Genomic DNA, 27,406 nt, shown 5'->3' on the forward strand with positions numbered 1-27,406 from the left:
GTGGCCAAGATGTCAGTGTCCTGAAATAGTCATGGATTCAGCAACCAGCTTATTTCCTCCTAGTTGAAGCAACTATACTAAGGAAATGGGAGTTTTGATTACAAGGGAGATTGGTAACAGAGAACTTCGGGGTAGGGAAGGGCTGAGATATGATGCTATGGGGGAGTGGTTGGGTAGCATGAGGGAACCTCCAAAGAGGGCCAATAGGTATACCGGGAATGCAGAAACAAAAGTATAAAGGGAATAAAAGACAAAACTTTATTTACTTAAAAATTCTGCCTAAGGCTGACCCTGTACCAGAAAAGGGGTAGGAAGGACCCTGTCTTTCTCTTCCCATGTCCTCCCCCTCTGTGGGCCATGGAGCCCCTGCCTCAAAGACCCAGAGCTCAGGTTGCACTGTAATTCAGCTATAATATGAGTTAATTAACTAGGCTTTTATGGGCTAGCCTGAAAACCTAACCACTATTTATAAGTATTGTTTCGATGGCAAAATATGTTTTGAATTCCAAACAACTTAATACATTTTTTTAAATATACCCCATTTGTAACTTAAGGGACTTGTCTGTATCCTTTAAATTAAAAAAAAAAAACTCTAAAATTGTATAGATTTTTCCATGCCTTTATACACGAGCAAAAGAAATCCAAAGCCTCTTCAGCTGCCTTCAAAAATAATCATTGCTTATATATTATTTCAATATTCATTATAAAATAGTTAACATAGTGAAGGGTATAGTACACATCAGCCCTTTTAATGTGTGCAAGACAGACAAGTTTAAAATATTATTAGATGAAGACTCTTGATACTTCTTTCACCTGGGATTAAAATCAATAGGTTGCAAGGTTAAAGCACCCTGGAAGGAGGTCATTCTATCAAGGCAGTGCTGGGAGCCTTAAAAAAAATACTGGATTTCTTTATGTATTATTTTATTATCTATGCAGAACAATCACTAGCCAAGAAAATGTCCAGTTTTATTTACACAAGTATTCTAATTTTGACAGTAACTCTTTAGAAATGCTTTTAAATATCACACAACATAAAAATCAGGACAGATCTAATTCTAAGCACTCTAAATGATAAGCACAATTTATTTTCCTGTACAAACTAAGCTAATTCTATACTAGTGAATCTGCAACATTTTATAACCAGCATAATAGGAACTCTCCAGTGATATACCAAGACAAAACCTCATGATAAGTTCTGATAGGAATTGCCACTACGAAAATTTCCATTAGTAACACAGCCTTTTTGAAAGGCCTCCTAACATTTTAGCCAGATGGAACATTGGCAAGGCTTCCAAGACTAGATAGAAAAATTCTTAAGATTTTCTGCTCAAAAATTTTTTCTTGTGACAAAAGAAGCCTTTCAAGAATGGACAGAGGACTGCACCAGAGAAAGAGCTGTGATGCTGGAGAATTAAGATCCCTTTGTGCAAGTCCTTTCATTACAAATTCTAATACTTCTAGGGCAGTCCACCACTGTCCCAATAAAATCATATTCATATGTTTGACTAATTCAACCCCCTTTTGGTCAAACTGAGTCAGGCAATTAGTATTTGGCAATAGCTTGTCTTCCCCAAGAACAGTTGACTGAGTATTAAGTGTAGGAACACTCTAAAAGTACCACTGATATAAATATACAAAAACATTCAACTATTTATATACAATTCAGATATGGTAAATACATTGTCAGAATCAAGTACATGTGGTTTTCATTTCAATATTTACAAGATAATATTTACTAATGTTGTTGCCAGCCTAAATATTTGAATGAAAACCCTCTTGATTGCAGATACATAACTTCTATTTGAAAATGAAACATGAGAGAAGAATGTTACAAACCAAGTATCTTCAAATTTGCTTGGGAGAGGTAAATTTATTTCACTTTCATAGAAATAGCTGGCTGCACATTATAAAAGGTAGTATAATTCTTCTAAGTAGAGAGCTAAAGGAAATGCAGGATCAATTTAAGCACAGAATACAACTCAAGTACTATTGTGTAGAATGTTAAGTGGACTCCTGAGAACAAACACTGAAATGTTCTATTCACAGTAACTATCCAGTTCTGTATATTAAACACAAAAGCAGAAGAAATCATGATCTCATTCTAAGAATAAGAATACAGCATGCGATGAATCATTTTAAAAATTATTCACAAAAAATCAAAAGAAATTGTAGTTGGCTAAGTTGATTGCTTAAAAGTTTACAGCAATTACATATTTCCAACAAAAATACAATGTAGACAACTAGGACTTTTACACATTACTTACTACCAAGTGGTAGGAACAGAGAAAAGAACAGATTATAGTTTAACCTGCTTTATTAAGTGCTAATTTTCACAAAATGCTACTACCCAGGTATGGAGTTCATTTATTTTTACACTTCTTAAAAATGTGCAGATGTTGTATTTACCACAGCTTTTGAGGATTTTTCAGTACTTACCTCTAATTAAAGTCAAACAGAAAAAAACTGACCAGAACTGAGTTCCTACTGTGTATATATATAACATCTTCCTACCTACAACATACATACATATGCACTGACAAGGAATATTTGAAAATGTGAAGGTAACTAAAATTGAGATAGCTGGGAAAATCTGGTATTGTTCACTTAAAAATTTATAAAACCTTAGTGTTTCCCATTTGTGTTTCACTTACACAAAAAATATTCTTAAAACAAGCTAAATGGACCCTTACAATAGGGGATACTAAACTCAGTATTTTATATGGTGCTTTCAAAGTTCAGCATTTTGGTACAGTTTAGTCATTAAAAATATACATTTGGATTCACTAATTCTGGTTTTTTTTTACAGTTATAACCTATATGTGACCAATTTAAATTTTAGCAGATTGTTTTGAAGATTAAAGAGGCTTTTATATTTCCTTACAAAATTTACAACAGTACTGAAGCTAAATATTGTCAAAACTAAAGGTTAAATAACTGGTTTTGTTTTGTTTCTGTAATGTGAAATTTTAAGATCCTATGTAATAACCATGAAAAAACTGTGCTAAAAAACTACTGATTACCCATCAGAGCCCACTGCAGGTGGTCCAAAAGTTTCTCTAGTGCGCATTAACTGGACATCTTTTTCAGCCATGCAGGTATCACAACCCCATACTGCTGAAGCTTCTGCAGTCAGGAGGCCATAAGCAGTTTCAGTCATCCCTGTACAGATCCGGTGGAACCACTTCTGGCATGAGGCCTCACATAAGATGGCGTCCTGATCATCATTTACTTCATTTGTACAAATGCCACAAGGATATACTGGGTCTGAAGACGAATGGCCATGTCGACTTGGGTGGAGAGTGGTTTTGTTGCTCTTTTCAGAATTACACCCATCAGCTGTGACTCTGGATTGCCGGGGCTTATTCTGAGTTCCATTCGCATGGCTGCTGTTTGCATTATCAGTGCTGTTGGAACGGTTGCTTTCTTGATTTACTGTATTGTTTCGATTAACATTTTTCAAGTCAATGTTACCCTGGTTTACAGTTTCATCCATATTGAGATGAGGAGGGTGGGCAGAAGAATTCTGATTAGTGCTTTTAGTTTGTCCTTGACTAAAGTCTTGTTTTTGTGGGGGTGCTTTTGCTTGGCCAAAAGTGTTTGGTGGAGGGATAAATGAATGATTTGATTCTAATTGGGAGGTAAAATTTGGATTATTTCCAGGAACAAAATTAGATGCCAAGTCTGGATTGGATACTTGGCTGGCATTCTGTGGAGGAATCTGATTGAAGTTTTCAGCAGGATTTTGTCTAAAATGCTGATTAGACATATTAACATTCTGACTTAGTGGACTATTATATGCTGGATTTCCAAAACCTGAATTATCATGTGGCCCAAAGTTAAAAGCGTGAGGTCGATTAAAACCAATACCTAAAGGATTCTGAGGAAATGGGTGTGGCTGGTTCCTAAGTGAGTAAGGACCACAGTAGGGGGATGACATTCTTGGGGGTACATGAGGTGGCATTCTGAATGAGCCGTAGCCTCCAAATCCAGGGTAACCAGGGCTAAGATATGGATTTGATGAAGGTAGAGGCTTGTAGGAAATGGTATTATAGTTGTCATCAAATGGATTAGCTGCTACTAGATGGTCAGCATTTGGATTTGGTGGTGGGGCATATTCAGACAGTGGAGGAAAAGAAGGCCCCTGAAATGAGAATGAAAAGTAAAATATATATTTATGAACAAAAGACGCTAAGGTAAATTAACTTTTCATCATAGCACCAAATGACATTTTTCCAGTCAGTTTTTTTGTATTCCTGTCACAGAAAATATAATCCCTTTCTTTTTTAACTGTAATTTTGCATTTCATAATCTTTTATTTGCATTTCAAAACCATTTTTCTTTAAAAAATACACAAGAAAAAGGTACTAAATTTAAATCAATCTTCATGTAATACTACAGAAGTATATGTAATTTTCTTAAGAGATTGCATAATTTACATTTACTGTTATTACTTACAAATCTAGGAAATAGTTCATTTAAAATACAAAAGATTCTAATTAAAACACTTAATCTCTGAATAACTATAAAATGACAGGATTAGAAGTAGATTTAAAATATTTTCTTAGATTTGTTTCAGAAAGGAGTTGCTAAAACAAGGCATTTCAGGGCCATAAACTGGAAAAATAAATTTACTGAATCAGTCACACTGCAAGTTTCATAATTAATAGTGGTTTCAGTAGAAAAAAAAGCATCTCTAGCACACTGTATTTATCAACAGTCTTCTATTATAAAAAGAATGCTTCAATCTAATCTATAGGGAATAAAATGACATGAAAACCTAAGTCTTCAGCTATATATATTCAACAGCATATTATATAAGCAAAGGATGCCTACTCTATTACTTTGTGTATATATGATTTCCATAATACCTAATTATTATAATAGGTTACTTTAAAATTACTTCAAATGAAACCTTTCCAATATACATTTTAAAATATTATTTTAGCTGAACTATAGATGTTATTAAGATGATGTTAGGCATTGTTAGATTTGAAAACAGCAAAGACTTAGTAATATATAGCATAAGATTTTTCAGTGACTTCCAAGGTTTCCTGTCTTCAGTTCTACTTGCCTAAATTTATGTCTGTAGGACACAAAAAATAATTCTATGAAAAGTGAAAAATTTATTCAAGGAAGAGTCATGATAGGATCTGAAAAATGGTGGAAGTATTTAACCATGTCCAATTTCCTTTCTAATTGAAAACCTGATCAACCCAAAAAGGAAAAATGAAAGTAAAAAAATTTTAAATGGCAATTTACCTGGGTATTTGTTTTCCGTTTTTTCTTATCTGGGCTTCCAAGTTGTACACCTGGTCCTCCTAACCCATCCAGTCCACTGTCACCACCTACAAAGTTTTAATTCAGATACATTTTCCATTTATAAGTGAATATAATTATAACAGTCACATCAAAGAAACTATTATAATTATCACTTGTCTTTATTCTAGCAAGATGAAATTATCAAAGGAAGGAGCACTTAACTTTTGTTATCTTTAGAACAATATAAAAGCTCATTAGCTTTACATCGGAATATTCTCAAATCTGGTCACATTAACATGAAAAATACTAATTAAGTTTTCTATGATCTCAAGTTGTTTATTTTTTTTAAGAGACTTACTCTAGTTCTACCTACCATAAAATTGCTACCAACATAAATTTGAATACTAACCAAAAGTTATATCTTCATCTGGTCTGACTGCTCTACGTATACCCCCCCCCAAAAAAAAACCATACTCAAACCATAATCACAAAAATTGAAACTTCTGATTCAAAGCTAACCTGCTTCAGTTTACATATTCTGCATCTCATTTTCTGGACTTTATCATCGTGATTTAGCTACTTTCTCCCTCCATCCCTGAGAGTCCCTTGTCCTAATGGAGAGTTTTTCCTGGAACCTCCATTTTGGGGAAGGTCCCCATCCTTCATTAGCCAGACTTCACCACTTGGCTGACTTTCCTTTTCATTGCTGGGGCCCCCTTCTCCTATTGTTAAGTTCTTCCCAGCATTTCTACTATGGAATTTGTTTAGAGCCATTTTTTTATAGATATTTGGAGGGGTTTGAGGGAGAGCTCAGGCAAGTCACTGCTTTTCCTCTGCCATCTTGGCTCTGCCCTCTGGCATTTCTACTTTGGACAAGGGCCCAAATCTGCCATTCCTCATTCTCTGGACCATGTAAATAACACTACTCCCACTTTTCACATCCCTTTTAATCTGTTGTCTTCTCCAATTAGATTATAAGTTCCTTGTAGGCACGAACCATCTTTCTTTTTACTTGTATTTGTATACCCAGCAGTTAGTACAGTGGTACTTTACAGCAGTTAACACACAAGTACTTAACAAATATTTGTTGACTGATAAGTTAGTGAATGTTCATATCTGTGACTAAAGAGTTCCACAGAGATATGGTAAACTTGCCCCATGTATATAATCTGAATAGTATGATGATACACTAATAATAAAACTGTTAAAAGACACACACGTAGAAAAACACAGTTACAAGTCCTGTTGCACAAAGCCAGCTCAGTGACTAGGAGACTAAATGAATCACTAGGCAGGGGTTCTTAATCCATTTTGGGTCCCAGACCTTTTTGACTGTCTGGTGCAGCCCTTCTCAGAGTAATGCTTTTAAATACTGGAAGGGAATCCTAAATTTCCATTAGACATTAGTAAAAACAAAGATAATTTTTCCCTCCATGCAAATTCTCATTGCAGACCTCCTGAAATCCATCAACCTCAGGTTAAGAACTCCTGCACTAAAATTATAAAGAGCACATTTTGGTTGTTGTGAAGCAGAAATATGAGAAGACACCCCCACCTCATCTCTCTGCAGAGATAGGAGGTCCACATGTATTGTGTATTGCATATTCTTAGACTTTCTCAATGTATATTGATACACTGAAAAAGTCTGTGCAATTATGCTTATTTTTTACCTCTGTTTTTGTCTTTAAAAATACTATTTGTTATATGGGTGGGCTCTCTGGGAGGGGAAAGGCAAGAATACTGGGGAAAGCTATAGTGATAGAAAAAAAGAACAAGATATAAATAACAGTAGATTAAAATAAAAAAGAACACCTGCAACATTCTTGATGACTATTTTGTCAATAATGTTATAAAGAGGAATATTGATCAAGTATGGGTTGGGCTAAATGATCTTTGGAGTCCTTCATCATTCTTAAACCCTGAGATTCTGTCTATCTTTTCCCCAAAGTCACAAGATACACCTGATATTACTGAGTTACTGAGATTCATCAGGTTCTCCTAAGTAATATAGGCCACTGTATTGTTTTTAATTCAAACATAATTTTTAATTTACAAAGGGAATTTCACTTTTAAGTGGAATATTATGTAGCCCTACCCAAAAGTCCTACTCTGATGCTTCATCATAGTATAGTGGTGATCCTGGCTTCTCAAAGATTGTGTTAGAGGAACAGAAGTATGGCAAGTTCTACCATGATGGAAAGACTTCAGATAAAGTCCTAGCAAGAGACTATGTCTACTTTCTAAGAGGTAACCTAGTTAATCAATCCACCTATTGAAAAGCATAATTAAGTACCTAATGTGTTTTAGGCACTGTGCTAAGTGCAGAGAAGCTCAACACCAGTAGACTGACCACTGGGTCTTGAATTCTTTCACCATGGCAACTCACAAAATAAAATAAAAAATGCCCTCACTTTTGTATTTCTACTTCTCCAGTGACAGTGACAGAGTGGCAGAAAAGGGGGTAGGGGATGCTACAAATAACACTAATTGACATACTACTGGAGGAATTAAGTCATATCAATCTGGACATGCAAACACTATTAAAAAAAACCAGAAGTCAAAAAGAAGGGGCACCTGTATGGAAATATTCTCCACGGAGAGGCTAGTAATAGGAGTAGTAGTAGTAGTAAGTTAACATTTACATATCACTTTAAGTATTTTTTCACAGTATTAATTTTTATCAAAGAAAGAGTCCTTTAAAGGAAAAATGCTAATGTGTAAGTGGGGGCGGGGTGTGTGGCTAGGCAATGGGGTTAAATGATTTGCCCAGGGTCACACAGCTAGTGTTAGGTATCTGAGGTTGCATTTGAACTCAGGTCCTCCTGAATCCAAGGATGGTGCTCTATCCACTGCACCACCTAGCTGCTGCCAGTCTCTACTTTTTAACCTATATGTTCAACTACACAATGCATTCTTAAAATCATAGCTAAATACATTCCAATACAAACACATAAAAATATTTCACCCTACTTTACACTTTTATGTTCATTACTGCTGACTACAGAATCAGATACTCTTATCAGATAACCAAAAAAGTGAAAAAAACAAAACATGCACAAGGAATTTTATTCCCACTTCCTCATGTGTAAAATGGGAATGTTAATATTATAGTACCTGTCTCACAGGGAAGTTTTAAGAAGGCTCAAATAAATGCTTTGGACAGGGAGATAGCATAGTGGAAAGAGGGCTGTATTTCAAGTTAGAGGACTCGGGGTTTAATCCTGCCTTTCCCGCTTATAAACAGTGTGTTCTTAAGTGAGTCTCTGACCTGTTTCCTCATCTGTAGGGGGGAGGGTTAGAATGGACCACCTCAGGTCATTTCTAGCTTTAAATTTGTCTTATGAAAATACTTGTACTTTTTTACAAAGAAAAATTCTTTTTGCTAACTGTAAGGAACAAGGGGAGAGGATAATATGTTCCCTTAATGGTCACTGTCTAGCATCCTAACTTCAGCACTTAATTACTATAATTAGGCATACATTAAAACTCTGATATTTAGGATCCAACTTGTAACTGTCAAGCATGCTGTGAGCAAAACTGCCTTAAGTCCATTTGGGAAACAAAGTTACATGAATTAAATTCCTATTCCACAGAGTCTACCAACTCCTTCCATAGAATAAATCTCTACTCTAAATCCTCAATTTAGCAAACATTTTGCAATTATTGTGTAATCTTCCCAGCTACCAACAATGGAAAGGTCAACTAAACACCCTGGTATTCCCCTCCACAATGAAATCAGTGAGGGATGGCTGAGGGCTTCTGGTCACTATGGCTTAGCTACAGCAGAATCCTTCAGGCATTTTCTTCCAGTTTTTGGAAATGAGATACAGGCAACTGACTGGTTTTAATTTCTTCTTTCCCTCCTTGCCCCAACCCATGTCAGAATATAGAGGTGGGAAAGGTAGTATTAACCAACTCCTATGAAAGTTAGAGTGTATGTTCACCTAATAACTTGTTCCCTTTCATCTGCCATAAACACAAGTTGAACTTGTTTCTAGAACTGAAGTCAATTCAATTCAACTTAAATATTTATTAAGTATCTACTAAGCATTGTAGTAGGTGCTTAATACTTTCCTACCATTCCACAGCAGTAGCTAGGAGTTTAGATATTTAGGAAAGAATTAAAGCGGGTTGCTAGGACACTGGCTGCTGCCTCCATTTGTTTATAATGTAATCTCTGCTTACTTCCCAGGCTCCCCTTGCCTCCTAAAGAGACTCCCTTAGGTTAGAATATACTTAGGAACAGGAGAAAACAGTGCCAATATTATGTAAGTGAGGCTTTTCTAGCATCAAGGCATAATTAAACTGACGAACCCTAACCCTAAAAGACATAACAACTACATTCACTTGAATTTTATTCTTCAACCTTCACCTACTTACTAGAAATTCACTCTCTCTCTTTTTCTCTCTCCTTTAGTTTATTAAAGGAGACATTGGACTGTTAAGCTATGTAAGAAGTACAATACAGTGAGCAAAAATCTAGCTTGTAATACAAGTCAGTCCTCTATTAACTTGAAGAGGATAAATATAGTTAAATAGTAGAACCACATTAATTCATACCTTACTAATCCAGGATTTGTGATATGCCATATTCGATTTTTATTAATACTTTCAAATTATTCCAAATAATTTATTACTATGACACTGTTCAGGTTTTCCTGCTGAAGAAGGTGACCCCTAACAGTTCACTTGTCTAGGTCTTAAGTTTGCTTCTAAGAAAAAGCAGTTGCTGAGGTGTCTGCCTCTACAATTCATTTGTGGCCTTCCAGGTCCTTGGGGATGGCCTTTTGATTGAGTCCAAGTTTTACAGAACAAATCCTTTTATTAAGTCTGTGAAGACTTTAGGGCATAGGTCTTAGAGTTCAGAAAGAAGTAGTTACTGAGTTAAGTCTGACTCATAGTTCTGAGATGGTAGTTGCTTACTTGCATATGACAAGCAGTAGGACATCAGAGTGAATGGAGAAAACAATCTGCTTCAGTGATTTGTATATGAAGAATAGAAGTTCTGGGTTAATAACTGAAGAAATATGGACACCAGAAATGTTCTATGATTATGGGACAAATGTTACTTACTTGATTATTAACAGAACATAAGAATTTGGTTACTAACCATCTAACCATAAGGTGGGGTCAACTGTAGAAAGGTAGGGTCAAACCTATCTACTGAACCAAGAAAGGTTAACAAGAGTGAAAGAGGCAAAAGAACAAGTTTCAAATATGTCTAAAGGAAACCGTAACTGTCTCTGCACTGCCATTTGTTGCTGGGCAGACTGATTGATCAATTAGAGGCTAGAGTACTCACTACTGCAACCTGCTACTGAAAATCTATAGAGACTATACACTGCTGTCTATTAAAACTCACTGCTGAGGATAAGGAGAGAGAAAATATACTCTATTTTCTAAGCTAGAAGATACTTTTTTGTATCACCACCTGTTGTTGTGGAGAGGTAGAGAAGAAGAATCCTGCTAAGGGGGAGAGTTTGAGCTGCTCTTGACAACTTTAGCATAAAGATCAATGCCTTCTCCTAAAAGAGCAAAACGCTACTTCAGCTGACAGACATTAGTTAAGCCTAAAGCTGAAAATAGCCTGGAAGCAGAGAACTGGCCCAGTGGATCAACAGTCCAGCTATGATGTCCTGCCCAGTGAGCTGTTAGTGAAGCACACGAGGGATCAGTTTAGCTTAGCAGTGTAAAAATCTGTTCAACACAGAAGCTACATTCATCAAAGAACTTTTATGGACAGTTCTTAAGACAGAAAGAGAGCAATGAAATCTAATTCCAGAGTTGCAAGTTGCCCAGGCCACATGTGTTCCCTATATGGGTCCTTTACTATCCTAGGACGTTAGTTGTGTGCCCATTCTCCCCATGCACACTGTGTACATTGGGGAGACAGTACAACTGACGTTTATGTGTGGAATGTTATCATGTGTTTGCTTTGTATTTTCAGTAAATGTTTTGGTTATGATTAATTATTTGTGGCTAATTTGTTGATGCTGCCCATGAAAAAGAGTTAAGAACAGTATCATGGTTCCCCCCTGGGTAACCATCCCAACCCAAGTAAAGAAAGCTTGGAGACAGTTAGGGGTTGGGTATAATGCCTCGACTTCACATGAAGAAGTGAAATATAGCCTAAAACCAACAGTCTTTTCAAACCAAAACCTCAAGATCAAAGATATCCTAAACTTGTCTTCACTTTTGGGGACAGCAATGAATTCCTAGATGTTAAAGCACTTTCAGGTTTATTACATATTGTGCCATTTAACCACAGTAAGAATAAGTTTTAAAACCACTTTACTCATTTTAATACCTTTAGAAATAATAAAATTACATTTTTCAAATATTCTATACTATTTCAAATATTCTACTAATTCAACTCAGCCCAACAAATATTTATTGAATATCTACTACATTCAAATAATTGAGCTAGATGCTCAAGAAGACAGAAATAAAATAGTCTCTGTATTGGACAAAATTATATTCTATTGGGGAAACAAGTCAGACTAGCCTCCTCAATCATTTCAACTTTGTGATGTCTTACTATATATATTATACAATTAATGTTCATCTTGTCAGGCTCATTTTGGTGAAGCTCAGCAGCTACACTACATATACTTTGGTACTTTGAAAGATCTGTCATTTTATCAGTGTGGATACTCCTTCCATCAATGTAAATCACAACCCTACCACGTCTTTTTATTCTATATTATTCTTGTCTGTATTTTCCTGTAAACCCTCCATAGAAAAATTTTCCAATGTGTTAGAGCCCTCTCCTTTATAGCATCACTACAGGCATAATGGCACAGTAAATAAAGGACTAGCTTTAAAGTCAGAACAGCTTGGCTTCAAGTCCTGCCTCATATCTTGGGCAACTAAAAATATAAGTTACAGATAAGTAGTCTATCTGTACCACTGAAGGGAGCTTCCATATGTGGAATTCCCCACATGGATAAAATCAGAGATCTAGGCAAAAACAAACAAACAAACAAACATCACCAGGAGAATACTGGTGTTTAATAAACAGGTTTTTCCAAGAAAACCAAGATTAGAAGGAAAGCAGAAAGCTGGAAAACAATTTTTACAGCATCTCAGATCAAGTTCTCATTTCTCAAATACATGGAGAACTGAGTCAAATTTATAAGAATACAAGCCATTCCCCAATTGATAAATGGTCAAAGGGTCTCAACAAGCAGTTTTCAGATGAAGAAATCAAAGCTATCTACAGTCAAAAAATATTCAATTACTACTGATTAGAGAAATGTAAATTAAAATAACTGTCAGGTACCACCTCATACCTATCAGATTGGCTAATATGACAGAAAAGGAAAATGATAAATGTTGGAGGGGATGTGGGAAAAATAGTGCAGTAATGCACTATTAGTACAGCTGTGAACTGATCCAACCATTCTAGAGAACAATTTGGAACTATGCCTAAAGGGCAATCAAACCGTGCATATGCTCTGATCCAAGAATACCACTGCCAGGTCTGTATCCCAAAGAGATAATAAAAAAGGGAAAAGGACCTACATGTACAAAAACAGTTATAGCAGCTCTCTCTGTGGTGGTAAAGAATTGAAAATTGAGGGGATGCCCATCAATTGGGGAATGGCTGAACAAGCTGTGATATATCAATGTAATGGAATACTATTGTGCTATAAGAAAAGATGAGCAGGCAGATTTCAGAAAAACCTGGAAAGACTTACACGAATTGATGCAAAGTGAAGTTAGCAGAACCAGGAGAACATTGCACACACTGTACACAGCAATAGCAACATTATGTGATGGTCAACTATGACTGACTTAGCTCTTCTTAGCAATACAATGATCCAAGACAATTCTAAAAAACTCATGAAGGAAAATTTTAACTACATCTAGAGAAAAAACTGATGGAGTCTTGAATGCAGATCAAAGGATAATATTTTCACTATTTTCCATGGTTTTTTTTTCCTTTTGTTCTGTTTCTTCTCGCACATGACTAATATGGAAATAGGTTTTACAGGATTGCATATATATATTATATGTATATATAATATATATATATAAAACCTATATCAAATTGCTTACCATCTTAGGAAGGGGAGGGGGAGGAAGGGATGGAGAAAATTTGGAATTCAAAATTTTATTTAAAAATGAATGTTATTGTCTTTACATGTAATTGGAAAAAAATATTATTATAAATTTTTAAAAAAAGAAACAGGTTTTTGTGGTAGGAAACAGATTTGGGCTCATTCAAAACATAGTACAGTCCCAAAGGTCATCTAGCCCTAATTCTTTCTATGATTCAATTCTGAGTTGAGCTAAAGATTTACCTGTAATAACTGCTCAAGAAGCATATGCTGAAAGATCAATTAGATGGACTGTCTCCCCAGTTTCATGTCATAATCTCATTACTATGATTTTTTGGATCCACTTTGTTTTTTCCAGTATGGATGGAACAATCTCTTTCATAATATTGTAGATTTCATTGAAGAAACTGTGTTAATTGTTGCAATAAATACAATGTCACTTGTGAGTGAGAATTTGGAAAACTTTGACATTAATACGAAATATTTCTTTTTATAGGATCATTGGTTCATGTATGTATGTGGAATCGACTGAGTCAATCAAACTACCCCTATTCCACTTAAGGTAACTGGCAAGCCACTATGCTCTGCTACCTTTTATCAAGTGAGAACAAATCTCAATTGAATCAATTAGAAATGTAAACTATGTGTTAACAAGGCTTGGACATGTCCAATTCAATCCAGGCATTTCAACCAGGAGCAACAGGAAGTCTGTTAAGATTGGGTGAAGGACTTGGTCATGCCCTTTGAGACTTGTATAAAACCAGGAAACTAGTTTGGAACTGAGGATTCAAGAGTCTACTAGCTTAATGGTAGCAACCTCAGATCCTTGAGAAGAAATCACCTGGTGGAGGGAGAGACAGCATTTTGCTCTCCACTCCAGTTTCCTCCCCCAAACACCTTGACCAGAGGAGGACCTATGAAGTGTGAAGAGTCAGATTTAGACTTTTTCATCAGTACCCAGGACAGTAGTGGCTTGGTAGTATTGTCTACATAAGGAAGCAAAGACAGAGCAGGCAGACTGGGTAAAATGAGGAAAGGCAGATTCAAGGCTGTATAAGAAGCCCAACAGAAAAGTCATAGCGTGCCTAAGGAGAGAAAAAGGACTGCCAACAAACAGGAACTGAGTTATTACCCTTTTGTCACATATTCTATGTCACATATCTCTCTATGTTTGAGCCCACATTCCCCTGATCTCTGGTATGTACTGTTTGAAGAGTGTGTCATAAACTTCTAGGAGAAATGTTTTGTATCAACTATTCTTAGTATACCACCAATATAACCTTAGTAAAATACCCCTTCTGAAAGGGGATTAAATCTGCCCAAGTGACGTCAGTAAAATCAAAGGGGTGGGGGAAGGGATGTGAAGAGGAGGGGAAAGCAAACCAGTGAAGGTTTATGAGATACAGCAGTTTTGGTTGGAGGACCCCTTAATAATCTTAAAAATTATGAAAGATTCAAAAGAGCTTTTGTTTATATAGGTTTTATCTGCTGATATTTACATTAGAAATTAAAACATAATTTTAAAAATATTTATTAATTCATTTAAAATAATAAACATTAAATGCTAACATAAATAACATATTCATGTGAAAAATAATATATTTTCCAAAACAAAAAAAAAACATAGTGAGAAGAGTGGCAACTGTTTTTACATATTTTGGCTTATCTCTTTAATGTCTTTTTATAGAAGACTGGATTGTCCTATCTGCTTTTGTATTCAATTTGTTATAATATATTGTTTTAAGTATATGAAGGAAATCTAGCCAAACACATAGGTAGTTGGAAAAAAGAAGAGTATTTTAATAGGTAAATAACATTTTAGTATTATTGTGAAAATTGTTTTGACCTTGTAGACCCCCAGGGGTCACCATGATCACCCTCGAAAACTGATGAGCTATAGCATTGGAAAACCATGCCCAATTCCTCAAGAATACTCCTAGAACCCTGAGGAGAAATACAGTGGCTGCAGGGACTCTGTCTGTTATTGCTAGTGGGGATTGGAAGACTAATTCCAGAGCCTATACCACACACACACACACACACACACATTTGTGTTATATATACACACACATATATATATGTATACAGCTCACTTGATATTAATAATTCAGTAGCAAATCAATGAAAAAAGTTCTCTGTCATTTATACTTGTCAGGGAACCTTATTAATTTATACATACTTATGAGGAAATTCTTATCTGAGCACGGTCTTTAAGGCTGAATTTTGTTCTACCTAGTCACATGCTTTCTCAAAATCAGCAAACACAGTGGGGGTCTTATATTCACTACATCATTCAAGTGTGTGATTCTAAAAATGTGGTGTACTTTAGAAAAAGGCCTGCAAAATTCTACCTGTGTCCTTTTCAGGTTTTTCATCAAGGGAGCCCTCCATATGAACTCCCTTCATAAAGTTTTTTTAGAGATAAGAAAGCAAGCACATGGGTTGGATATTTCTAATGTTTTCTGATGCTTTGGAGGAGGTGGGGGACAACTAAGCATCATTTATGACTTTTTCCATCCTTTCGTGATCTTCCCTTATTTATAACATATTGAGAATAGACCCTCAAATGTTTTTAAAACTAAAATATCTCTAGTATAGTATGTATGCCAGGTTCAGCCATTATTCCTTAATCTATCTTTTTAATTGCTATTACGTATGATACAATGGGTAAAAGGAAACTGACTCTAAATGTTGTGGTTCTATCATTGTTGGTGATGAGAATAGCTCAATGTAAAAGCCAAGTCAACAAGCATTTATTAAAAGTGCCCACAGATTTTTTGCATTTCACATCTATTTGTAGTTCTAGTGTTCTCATCCATAAATGCTTTGGGGGAACATCTGGTTTAGCTAGATCTCACATTCAAGCTATCTATCCAAAGGTTTGATGTTTCCTTAACTGATTTTTGCTGTTTTGTGAACACTGTTCTTAACCTTTTATCATCTTTCTCAGTGGTGTTTTACAAATGAGCTTGATGTCTAAATGGGCATTGCTCTTTGCTCCCTTGGGCAAAGAGGAGCTAAGGTGGTTTCTAGACTCTTTTGTCCTATTTTGTGTTAAACTTCTCTAAGAAACAACAGTGAACACAGTCAGTGTCTTCATTTTTATCCATTTCCAATCTTCAGATAGGAAACAAAAACCTTTTGAAATAAAGTATGTTGGATTTTCTTTTAATTGCAAGGAGTCTTCTCATTTTTATTTTTTCTTCTAATTTAGTGTTTATTTTGAACAAATGGAAAGCCAATATGTACCCAAGACATTTTTTTAAATGAGAGGAAGGCCTTTAGTGCATAGGATCTATGTAAAAGATTTATGGAAATATCTGTGAATTGCATGGTACGTGAAGGCAGGTAAGACTTATATAACTAACAATTCAATTGAAGTATTAAGCTATGACTTTGACCTTTGATCTGAACAGCACATAAAACAGCTGACTATACATAGTTTATTTTGAAATTACTATTGTCTCTGGTCTACTGGGGCAGCAATGGGTCATCCAATTAACTTAAGGAGGCAGTTTTCTGTTGTTAACAGAAAAGAAATAATATTTCCCTTGACTCTAATGTTGTGCCCTAAGGCTGTGCCTCTCTTTGGTTCTCTTACTTGCAAATAAGGCACCTCAGCCACTATGTGGCACCTCTTCTGTTCTCTTGCTGATACTATTTCTTGGTGGGTAGAGTAGTGACTCAGCAGCAGGTCTCCCCATCTCCATCTCCCTTTCTCTCTGTCACTTGGCCAGATTCAGTCATAGATCTTCCCTTCCCTTTGCCTGTATGTCTTATACCAAATCACTCCAAGAGAAGTCAAGGAAAACTATGAATTTTTAATCTTAGTCCATCATATGTCCATGACTGTATGTCTAAAGCATTAGAGTTTTTACTAAGAATTATATTTTCAATTTATAGAAGTCATTTATGATAGATTTATATATTTGTATTGAGTTGGAAATGTCTCTGAAACTCATATGCCTACAAGTTTTCCTTAAATATCCCCTTTTGCATTGAGGAACACTCACAAGAAACTAGAAAGTCCTATCTGTTTTAAATGAGATGCAGCCAGCCTAAGCCTTGACTCAAAGATCCCAAGAATTGTTGGCTAGGAAGGGGTGTTATTTGAAGCCCTAAACCCATTCCTAGAACAGTGTTCATTAACAGATAGCTGAGAATGTGGTAACAGTATCCACAGCAAGTCATTTACGTTTCTTATTATGTTGTTTGGTACCTGTCACCACAGGTAACTAAGGCTGGGAGGCTAGGGCTTTGCCCCAGGCAGGAAACTGGTGAGGAGAAGGGGAAAGATAGGTTTTCTTTCTTCAGTGCCATACTGCCTTCCTAATGTGCTCTAGAGATTGATGTTCCTGCAGTTTTCAGTATTCTGGCATATGCCACCACAGAGGTTACTAAAAAAGGTAGACCCTAGAAGAAGGGAAGGGAATAGGGTTAATGGTCAATGCAGGCTAGGGGAATAGGGACAAGAGACTATCCATCACCCTGTGGTACAAAAGTACTCAGAGTTGTACTATTTCCCCCAGGACCTACCTGAACTGCCAAAACAGAATTTGTCTCCTATGCTAGAATCCCTTGTTATTGCTCAACCTACCACATTCACTCCTTTTGGACTTTCTACTTAAAGAGTTTCTGAGTACACTAAAAGACTTTAGTCTCTCTCCTTCCTTGACCCTGAATATTTTCCAACTTAGTTTTCACCATTAGTTCCCTATGTGTTTATTTACACTAAAGTCACAAGTATCATATTTACAAAGTCACAAACAATCAAATTTAATTTGGAGGATCTTGCTCAATTCTTCATAGACTTTCTCTACTTCTTTATCCTCCACAGCAGATGCTGGTGCATAAATTTTCTTTACCCTCATTATGAGACTTCCAGGCAAGAAAACAGCTAACATTTATATAAGGCTTTAAGGTTTACAAAGTCTTTACATACCTTATTGTACTTGATCCTCAAAATAATCCTTAGAAGTAGGTACTTAAAAAGTAATGTTATATTGGTAATGTTATCCCTGTTTTACAGATGAGAAAATTGAGGGCCTGACAGGTTAAGAGACTTGCCCACACTCACATGGTAGCAAGGGTTGGAGGCTGAATGTAAACTCAAGTGCTGTCTCCTGTTCACTGCACCACACTGGCTCTATAATTACATGTACCATTAAGTATTTCCTGTTATCTTTGGCTGTAACAAGAAATTATTCCCACAAATTCCTTTATCTGTCTCTTCTAGTAAGTCATTCTTCCATTTGGCTGAGAGCTATCCCTTCCTTTTAGCTGGAAGCTCTTATATTTTCACTCTATAGTGAGAATGTCTATACTGACATATGTATGTTACCTTGTTGGTCACTCAACTGAGCTCACACATTCAAAGTACCAACAGTTAAATCAGTTTTACTAAACAGCCTTATAACTTTGGGATTCCTAATATCCTCTCCTCCTACCCATCACTCCCCCTTCATCACTGCTTAGGTAGAAGGGGACTGCATGCATTTTTATGTATTTCATGGACTGCCATGGCCAAAAAAAATTCATCATGTACTGATCAATCTTTAGATGATGAACTTTGTTGCAATTAGCGAAGCTGCTTCTGGGAAGGCAGACACATAATGTGTTACTTTGTCCATACTGAAAATATTTTCACCTTTGCTGGATCCAACAGAACATAGTAACACTCTGTATTACTCTGTGGTGTCCAAGGCCACTTAATAATAATGCATCAAAGTAGGAATTTAATACTGTGATTAGCCGAATTAAAAACTAGTATTTATTCAATGTCCAAAGATTGTGTAGCACTGGACTTGATACTATAGAAATGTTAGAAGATGGAAGGACATAGACAAGATGGTATGAACAGGTTACAATATAATATATATAACATACAATACATTGCACATAATATATCAATAAATAATATAGTTAATATAATTTATTTTATCTTTTATAATTAATATATTAACATATAATACAATTCATATATTGGACATATAATATATATCACTGATCCATTAAAGCATTCCTGTATATCATGTATATATAAGAGTGAATAAACAGAGAAGATAGTGAGTTATCCCTCATTTGAGATCTTTAAGCAAAAGTTGAGTGATCACTTGTGTGTTAACATTACAGAAGACATTATATCCAAGTAGAGACTGGACTAGATGGTCTCTGAGGACTTTTGCAACTTTGAGATTCTGTAATTCTTTCTATATGTTTTAATCTCATATTTAATACATAGTATTCTATAAAATAACTCATAACTGGTACAGTGCCACATGGCACTAAGTAGATACTGTTTTTTCATTATGACTGAGCATAGGATTAGGATTAATAGTAAAGAAATATACTTCCTAATCTCAGTTTATCTAATGATTCACTCAAGTCTGAGCTAAACCACTTATTTTTTGTGTCCTAACACAAAAACATGCTTGACAATAGTAAACTTTTATTATGGGCTTGCTTTGTGAATTAATTTGTGAACATAACACATTAGAAACTACTTTGCCTAGCATTCAAGGCTCTCTACCATCTGGTACAACTGTACTTTCCAGCTTTATCTCACACTAATCTCCCTTATGTATTATATGTGTCAGCCAAACTGGACTACTTACAGCCCCCATACATGTCCCATACTTTCCAGCCCATGTGCCTTTGCGCATGTAGTTTCCTATCTGGATTGTCCTCCATTACTCCCTATATTTGCCTTTTAATTTCTATCCATCCTTCAAAGCCCAACTCAAATGCTAGCCTCTCAGGAAAACTTCCTTGATCTAACTGGTATGAACGTGACTTCACATTTCACTGTGGGTTACTGTCTTATGTACTTACTATGTATTACTTAGTAATATGGTTACTTACATATTAAAAAAAATGTTCTATCTACCTAATAGACTATAAGCACCATGAAAGAATGAACTCTGTAAACTCTGTAATTCTCTTAGCCCCTAGCAATGTGCTCTGCACATAATAACAAGTTCTTAATAAATATGGAAATGAATTAAACTGAATTAAATACAAGACAAGTGTCTGGTAAAATGCCTTTACAATTTAGTAGTTGACATTCTTTTTCAAAATATAAGTAATAGACGGTGTCCTCAATACTTACCTCAAACTATGTACACTGAATGAATATTAAATAGAGGCACTCCCAGCTCTTGATTTCAGATTTTGAATATTTATGGTTCCTGATGCTAGCCCATCTCTTTCTCAAAGTAATGATTCTTTATTTTTACTGAGTCCCATGGGATACAGAACTACTTTAAAAGGTGAAGGGGCACAGGAATGGTGCACATGTGCAATGTATAATAAATATTTCAATTAACAAATCCCCTGGCAACAAAATTTCTTTATAACTAACAATGGTTAAGAAAAAAAATAAATCTTTATAAATCATGTAAAAACAGAGCTTCAGTTAGTCACAAAAATACCTCTAGACACAGCTTCTATTTATCCTCTCACATAGCTGAATGTACATAGAGCTGCTCACCAGAATTGTTAAATTTGAGTAGTTTATCTTCTGTAATTGTGGGGAAAAAAGTTTATGCTAAGATGCAATCTGGTATAATGGATAGAAGACCTGCCTTAGAATCAGAGAGACTAGCCCCTGACACATGTCAGCTATGTTACCTTCAGCAGGTCACTTACTTCTCAAAGCTCTTTTCTAGGAAATTGTCTAAGACTATAAATTATAGGCAAGTTGTCAGTTTGATTATGAATAAAACAAACAAAAAAAATCTTCAATATCTCTAACTGCCTCTTCTCTTTCCTCCCTAAAGGCAATAACCATTCCCATCCATTATTAGCTACCTAGTACTTTTTTGCTCCTACCTAATAGGAAAATCAGAAAGGTTCAGATACCAGTCATTTACACCTCTTGTACTGAATGAAATATCCTTTAGTGTGAATGAATTTATTAATGAATTACTTCAAAGAACATTTTAGATTTTTAATTTCTAAATGTGAATTCAAAGAATTTATTTCCTACTAAAGGAATTTCAAGCAAGCAACAGCCCTTTTCTTGGGGAGGCAGGGAAGCCCCCAAATCCCAGTTCTTATATTGTCTCCCTCCTTCTTGCTTCCCTAGGATGACCAAAGGTAGAAGATGGGAGGTGGAGGTAGGGACACAGGGAGGGTTGACTAATGAAAGCCTAGAACTGCTGAAAGATTCTTATGCTCAATTTCTTTGTACCGTAATTTCCTTATCACTGACTTCTAGGACCTGAAGCCTCCCTAGCTTCCCTTCTCTCTGTCCTCATATTAATCCAACCCCATTCTTCTTTCTACCCCCAGATGCATATTTAGTTGTCTGGAACATTCAATATTATTTTAATAAGCATTTATGTATATTTTTAAATCATAAAATATTTTTAACCAGTCTCAAAGAGCAGGTCTCTTTCTTGCCAACACTAATTCCTATACTTGTATCTTTGATTCCATGCCCTCCTGTCTCAGAGGCAGTATGACAGTAAAGGGAGCTTACTGGCTCTAGCATAAAAGGATCCAACTTGAAATCCTGAAGCTCTTACACTACTCTTACACTACACACTACCGCCACTTACACTACATGCGAGACTTTGGTCAAGACATTTAATCTCACTGGGCCTCAGTTTCTAGATTTGACTAGATCAGGGTGGGGAACCTGCAACCTCAAGGCCACATGAGGTCCTCAAGTGTAGCCCTTTGACTGAATCCAGTGGATTTAGTTCCCCACCCCAGACTAGATGATTTCTATATCCATGATATTTCGAAAGTCTGACTTAATCAGCCATTCTTTCTATCTTTGATCTTCAAATTCTATTGGTCTATGAGTTTCTTTCCCCTCCTAAAACATTCTTAGACCCCACCATTCTTTAAAAAACAAAACAAAACAAAACACCAAAAACCCTCCTCTTGAAGTTGTCATCCTCTCAAACTATCCTCTTGTATCTCTCTTCTTTTTTACTAATAAACTCCAAAAAAGAATAGTCTTCACTATCTGCCTCTATTTCCTAACCATCCATTTATTTCTTGACCCCTTGCAATCTGACTTCCAAGCTCACCCACTCTACTGAAATTGCTCTCTCAGAGGTTGCCGATGATCTCTTAAGGACTGAATCCAATGGCCTTTTCTCACTCCTCAGCCTACTAGACCTTTCTATGGCTTTTGACACATTGATGACCATCCCCTTCTGCTTCAGTTTTTATAAAACCACTTTCTCCTGTTTCACTTCCTACCTATTCTTACTTTCTTAGCCAGATTGCCATCCTCTTCCCACACCTGACATACGTGTGCCACATAAGGTGCACATTTTAGGCCATTCTCCTCTGTCTCACAATACTTTCATCTAAATGCAGGTGATTCGCAAATTCATATATAACCATATGTAATCTCTCTGCTGAAGTCTAGTCCCACATCTCTAGTTGTCTGCTGGATGTCTCCACCTAGATGTCCTGCTGGCATCTCCAATTTGGCATGAATTCATCTTCCCCTTGAAATTCACTCTTCCAAACATCCCTAATGTCTGTTTAGAGCAGCATCATAATGCTCCCAGTAAGGTTTTTAACTTCAGTGTTTATTTCTTGCACTTCCTACTCCCTCACTCTCCCTACATCCAGTCAGTGGTATCAGCTGCCTAGTCCGACAGATTATTCCTCTACAAAATCTCTTACATCTGCTCCTGCTCTTTACTCACATTTCAGTCACCACCCTTTTTTAGGCTCTGTCCAGTTATTATATTAGCCTCCTTACTGGTTTTTTTCCCTCTAAGCTCTGCCTTTCCCAATCCATCTTTCATACAGCTACAGCAAAATAATCTTCCTAAAGTATCAATTGGTCTGATCATGTCACTCCCAGTAAACTCCTTAATATGACCCTCCATAATCTTGCTACAAAGTACCTTACCAGATTCATTTCACAATATTTCCCTTTATGTATTTATGTTTTAGCCAAATTGAACTACTATTTTCCTGAATGACATGCCTCTATGCATTCACAGACTTTCTTCCTCCATGTATCCTAAATGATGCCTATTGTCCTCTCCCTAATAATTAGAGTCCTTCTTTCCCAAAAAATTACTTTGTATAAATATTATTTATTTACTTATCTGAGTCCCTGTTATACTCATGTAATTGAGCTTCATGAGGGCATTTTTATCTGTGTATCTTCAGCACAGTGCTCAGCATGTAGTAGGCGCTTAATAAATATTTCCCTTATCAACTCAGGGGTCATCTCCTAGGTAAAATTTCTCTGATTCACCCAACTTAAAAGTATTCTCTTCTTTTAAATTTTCCTGGAGCTCTCCTTTATCCAAATCCCATATTATACTTATCTGTGTATATACTTTGTTCCCCAGTGGGATATAAGCTTTTTGAGGAGAGGAGCTATGTCATTTAAAAAAAAAATCATTTTATTCCTAGAACCTACCAGTTCCTGACACACAATACTTAAATAAATGTCTGCTATTTCTTCTTGTGATACTGAAGTTTTTGAAGATACTGAAGTCAGAAGAAAAAAGCACTATATTAAGAGTCAAGAGACATGAGTCTTAATCCCAACTCTACTGCTACTATCTAACTTAACATTTGTGGGTTTTGGCAAATTGTTTTATTTCTTTAAGTCTGTTTCCTTGTATGGAACTGAAAGGATGCAACATAGGGCAATGAAGAATGCTGGCTTTAGAATCTGAAGAATAGAGTCTAAATCATGGATCTCACTGTGACCTAGGGCAACCTACTAAACCTCTAGATACCCCCAGGCAACTCTTTAAGATTACCAAAGACCTAGATCAGTTTGATATTCTGTTGTGGTGGAGGTTTTCCATTATTCCTGAAAAACCCTGGAAGACATCTTTTTAGTTAATAGAAGTATTACTGTAGTTACTTTTTGAGAGACTAAGTGGAGTGGGAGTGAGGAGTTCAGAGCAGGCAACTAGGTCCTTTTTCAAAAATAGCTCCTACAACCATTCTACCAATTAGAGATTAAATTAGGTAAACAACTTTCTCTTTTAAAATGCAAGCACTTCCTTCTAGGGTTAAATCCCATTCACAGCTTGGTATAAATTAGTTTAATCACCGAAGGAACTAGGGTTGAGATTGGGCCCTAGAGTAGAAACTCTCAAATTGAAAGGCAGACTTGAGTGGATGAGGAAACAGGACAAATAGAAGGCACAAAGACCAGAAGGAGCTTCAGACATTAATATTCTTCAGTCTGTCCAAGGGCCCTGGCAATACTCAGGTGCTATTGTGAAAGAACTCATCATGCAATGATGAGCCTTTTAATACTTATTTATTTTTTATTTATTCTTTGGCCAGGCAATGAGGTTAAGTGACTTGCCCAGGGTCACACAGTTAGTTAAATGTCGTGTCTAAGACAGGATTTGAACTCAGGTCCTCCTGACTCCAGGGCCAATGCTCTACCGATTGGGCCACCTAACTGCCCCTGAGTCTCTCAATATTTAGCTAGACTAGTCATTGGATTCTATAGCATCACTGAAAATTGGGATATCTGAGTTAAGACACCAAGGCTAGTTGAAAAAGCTTCTAAACTCAGTTCTCCGTAATTCATCTTGATAAATCTCTAACCAACCCCAGACCTTCCCGTCTGGGGAAGAAGTAGAGGTTATATGTGCATGGAACTTCATTTGTCCTTTACCTTTTTATTATCAATGTAGTATGTTGTTAGTATTCAAGAGATTTCCCTATTCTTGGAAGCTCTAAAATGAATGAATCAACAGATGACAGCTTAATGTAATGACATCTTTATAATGGTGAATACCAAAATAGCAAAGTTCTGCAGAATTGTTACAAAGATGCTCCTTAAATATTTTCCTGCCTTTAACAACTCTCAAATCAGTAAGCCAGTTACTACAAAATTATTTATTAGAACTTCGTACATGACTTTAGAAAAATTATTTTCTTTCATTCTCATTAAACAAAGGGTATCCTTAAACCCACACATGAATATACTGCAAGGCACTGCCTATAGGTTTAAAAGCATCAGCCTGAACAAAATGTACATAAAACTATATCCCTCACGCAAGACTTGTTTTTACCCAGATTAACACTTACCTACACAACTTCAATGATTTTGGTCAAAGGCATAAAATTGATAGCCTGCTCCCATCCCCATGGACCAATTTGTAATATAATCTGGCAAAATACCAAGGGAATAATTGTACCAAAGAAAAACTACTCCTTAGGGACCATTGGCTAGTCATAAACACAAGCATAAAGGAAGACAAGATGGCAAATCTTTACCAATGAATAACTGAACAACAATTAAATTTCTCAGATGACTTTTGAAAGAGCGTAGAATCAGCTTAGATGAGCTCTCTCTGGGCCTCAGTTTCCTCCTTTGTAAAATGAGGTGGTTGGCTTAGATCAGAGGTGTCAAACTCACCCCTCAGGCCACATGCAGCCTGAACCTGATAAAAACATAATCGGGAAATGCTAAACAAATTAAATTAAAATGCAACAGAACACAGAGAATGTTAATTTGTGGTTTTCTACAGCAATATGCCAAAGGGATCTATTTCTATTTGGGTCTGACACACTAGCCCAGTTGACCTCTTTTACGATCTCCTATAGCTCTAAAATTCTGATTTGCAAGTCAGATTTTATTTTTAAAATCTATTCTTAAATGTTAAATATAAGCTATTCTCTACCTAGTTCTAGGTACTTCTGGGTGGTTTTCTTGGATATCCCATAGCCAGTGTGTCATAGATCTCTCCAACTACACCACAGACAGATACAGGGATGTAAAGATTGACCTGTCACTTTTGTCCATGGAGAAACTGTATTTACTACTCATTCATCTGTAAAGAATTTTTAGTTCTTTGGATAAATATTGTTTCCAGGAAACTTTTTTCCTGGAACCTTATGTGATAAAAACCTTCAAGTCTCAGCTAAAAGTTCCAACTTCTGCAGGAAGTGTTTCCAGGTGCTCCTTAACCATAGTGCCTTCCCTTTCAGATTTTCTCCAATTTATCCTGTGTATATGTTGTTTGTACATAGTTACCTGCATATTGTCTTACCCATTAGAATGTAAGCCCCTTGAAGGCAGGGACTGGTTTTTGTCTTTCTTTGTATCTTGAAAGCTTATAGGAAGGATACAGTGCCTGGCACACAGAAGGCACTTAATAAAAGCTTGCTGACTTGATTTGCTAAGCCTAAAAACTAGAAAAAGATCTAAGAAGTCCCCTACTTCGTGATAGTTGATGTTTGTTAATCCATTTTAGTATAGTATTCCTTCTTGATTTTGTGAAATAGTGAAGCAACGGGGGAAAAAAACCACATCCTAAAAGGTCTTTCATTGTTTACAAGTAAGAATCAAGCAAAAATTAAATCATAAAATGGGACTGAGTTGTACTGTAAGCGCTATTGGGTAACTGTCTATTAAATTTACAATAAGAACTAGCATAGCGCTTTATGGTTGCAAAGCGCTGTGCACGTTATCTCATTTGGTATATAAATTCTTAACCGTTAAGGAAAAGAAGTTTCTGGTTTGTTATTGTTAATGGTGAAGGCCCTGTAAACCTCCTCCCCAAAAGCATCTCGGGCAGGCAAACTAACTTTTGGAAAAATCACTCCTGGTCTCTACCACACGGGTCCTTCCTGGGCAGGTAACTCTGATGAAGACAGATAGCCGGCAGGACCGGCGATAGGCAGAGAGGGCTCCGGAGGGGGAGGACGCGATGGAGATGCTGGAGGCGATTTCAACAGCTTCCCCACGCAAAATCCGGGCAGAGCCCTCCCGGCCCAAATCGCGCCCCGGGCGTCCGTGGGGTTGCAAGCTGGCGGCTGGGAGGGCGCCGGTCACGACTGGGCTCGCATTGCGCCGGGGCCGGGCGGGCTCTGCAGTTAGGCCCCGGACGGCGCCCCAGAAACGCCTCTCCGCTCCTGCCCCGAGACCCTCACCCATCCCGTCCTCCGCAGCGTTCGTTCCCTGGCCCCCTCACCCCACCGCCCCTGGCTAGTTACCTCGAACTCTCTTCAGCGCAATGGGATCCTTCTCCTGTTCTGCTGACATTACAGACTGCAAAGCATGACTCCCCCCTAGGCAGCGGGAATCGCGTCTCTTTGATGCTGCTGCCGCCGCCTCC

At 36.6% G+C, this 27,406-nt stretch overlaps 1 protein-coding gene across 1 annotated transcript; it reads right to left on the reverse strand.

The window, feature by feature from the left end:
* Nucleotides 1–1,847: 1,847 nt before the first annotated feature.
* On the reverse strand, nt 1,848–27,406 carry PYGO1 (pygopus family PHD finger 1). Its single transcript, XM_027840893.1, has 3 exons — nt 27,285–27,406; nt 5,263–5,348; nt 1,848–4,144 (listed from the first exon to the last, which is right to left on the reverse strand). The coding sequence occupies exons 1-3, from the start codon at nt 27,331–27,333 to the stop codon at nt 3,020–3,022; spliced, it is 1,260 nt and encodes a 419-aa protein (XP_027696694.1). The 5' UTR covers nt 27,334–27,406; the 3' UTR covers nt 1,848–3,019.

This window comes from Vombatus ursinus, unplaced genomic scaffold (genome assembly GCF_900497805.2).
Source record: "Vombatus ursinus unplaced genomic scaffold, bare-nosed wombat genome assembly UNPS02014848.1, whole genome shotgun sequence".
NCBI lineage: Eukaryota > Metazoa > Chordata > Mammalia > Diprotodontia > Vombatidae > Vombatus > Vombatus ursinus.

Bases quoted from the DNA above. Each gene is read 5' to 3' on its own strand.
- PYGO1 (XM_027840893.1), bottom strand. From the start codon at position 27,333: ATGTCAGCAGAACAGGAGAAGGATCCCATTGCGCTGAAGAGAGTTCGA. The intron at 5,349-27,284 runs GTAACTAGCCAG...AAAACTTTGTAG, and splicing joins TGCGCTGAAGAGAGTTCGAG to GTGGTGACAGTGGACTGGAT. The intron at 4,145-5,262 runs GTAAATTGCCAT...TTCTCATTTCAG, and splicing joins AACGGAAAACAAATACCCAG to GGGCCTTCTTTTCCTCCACT.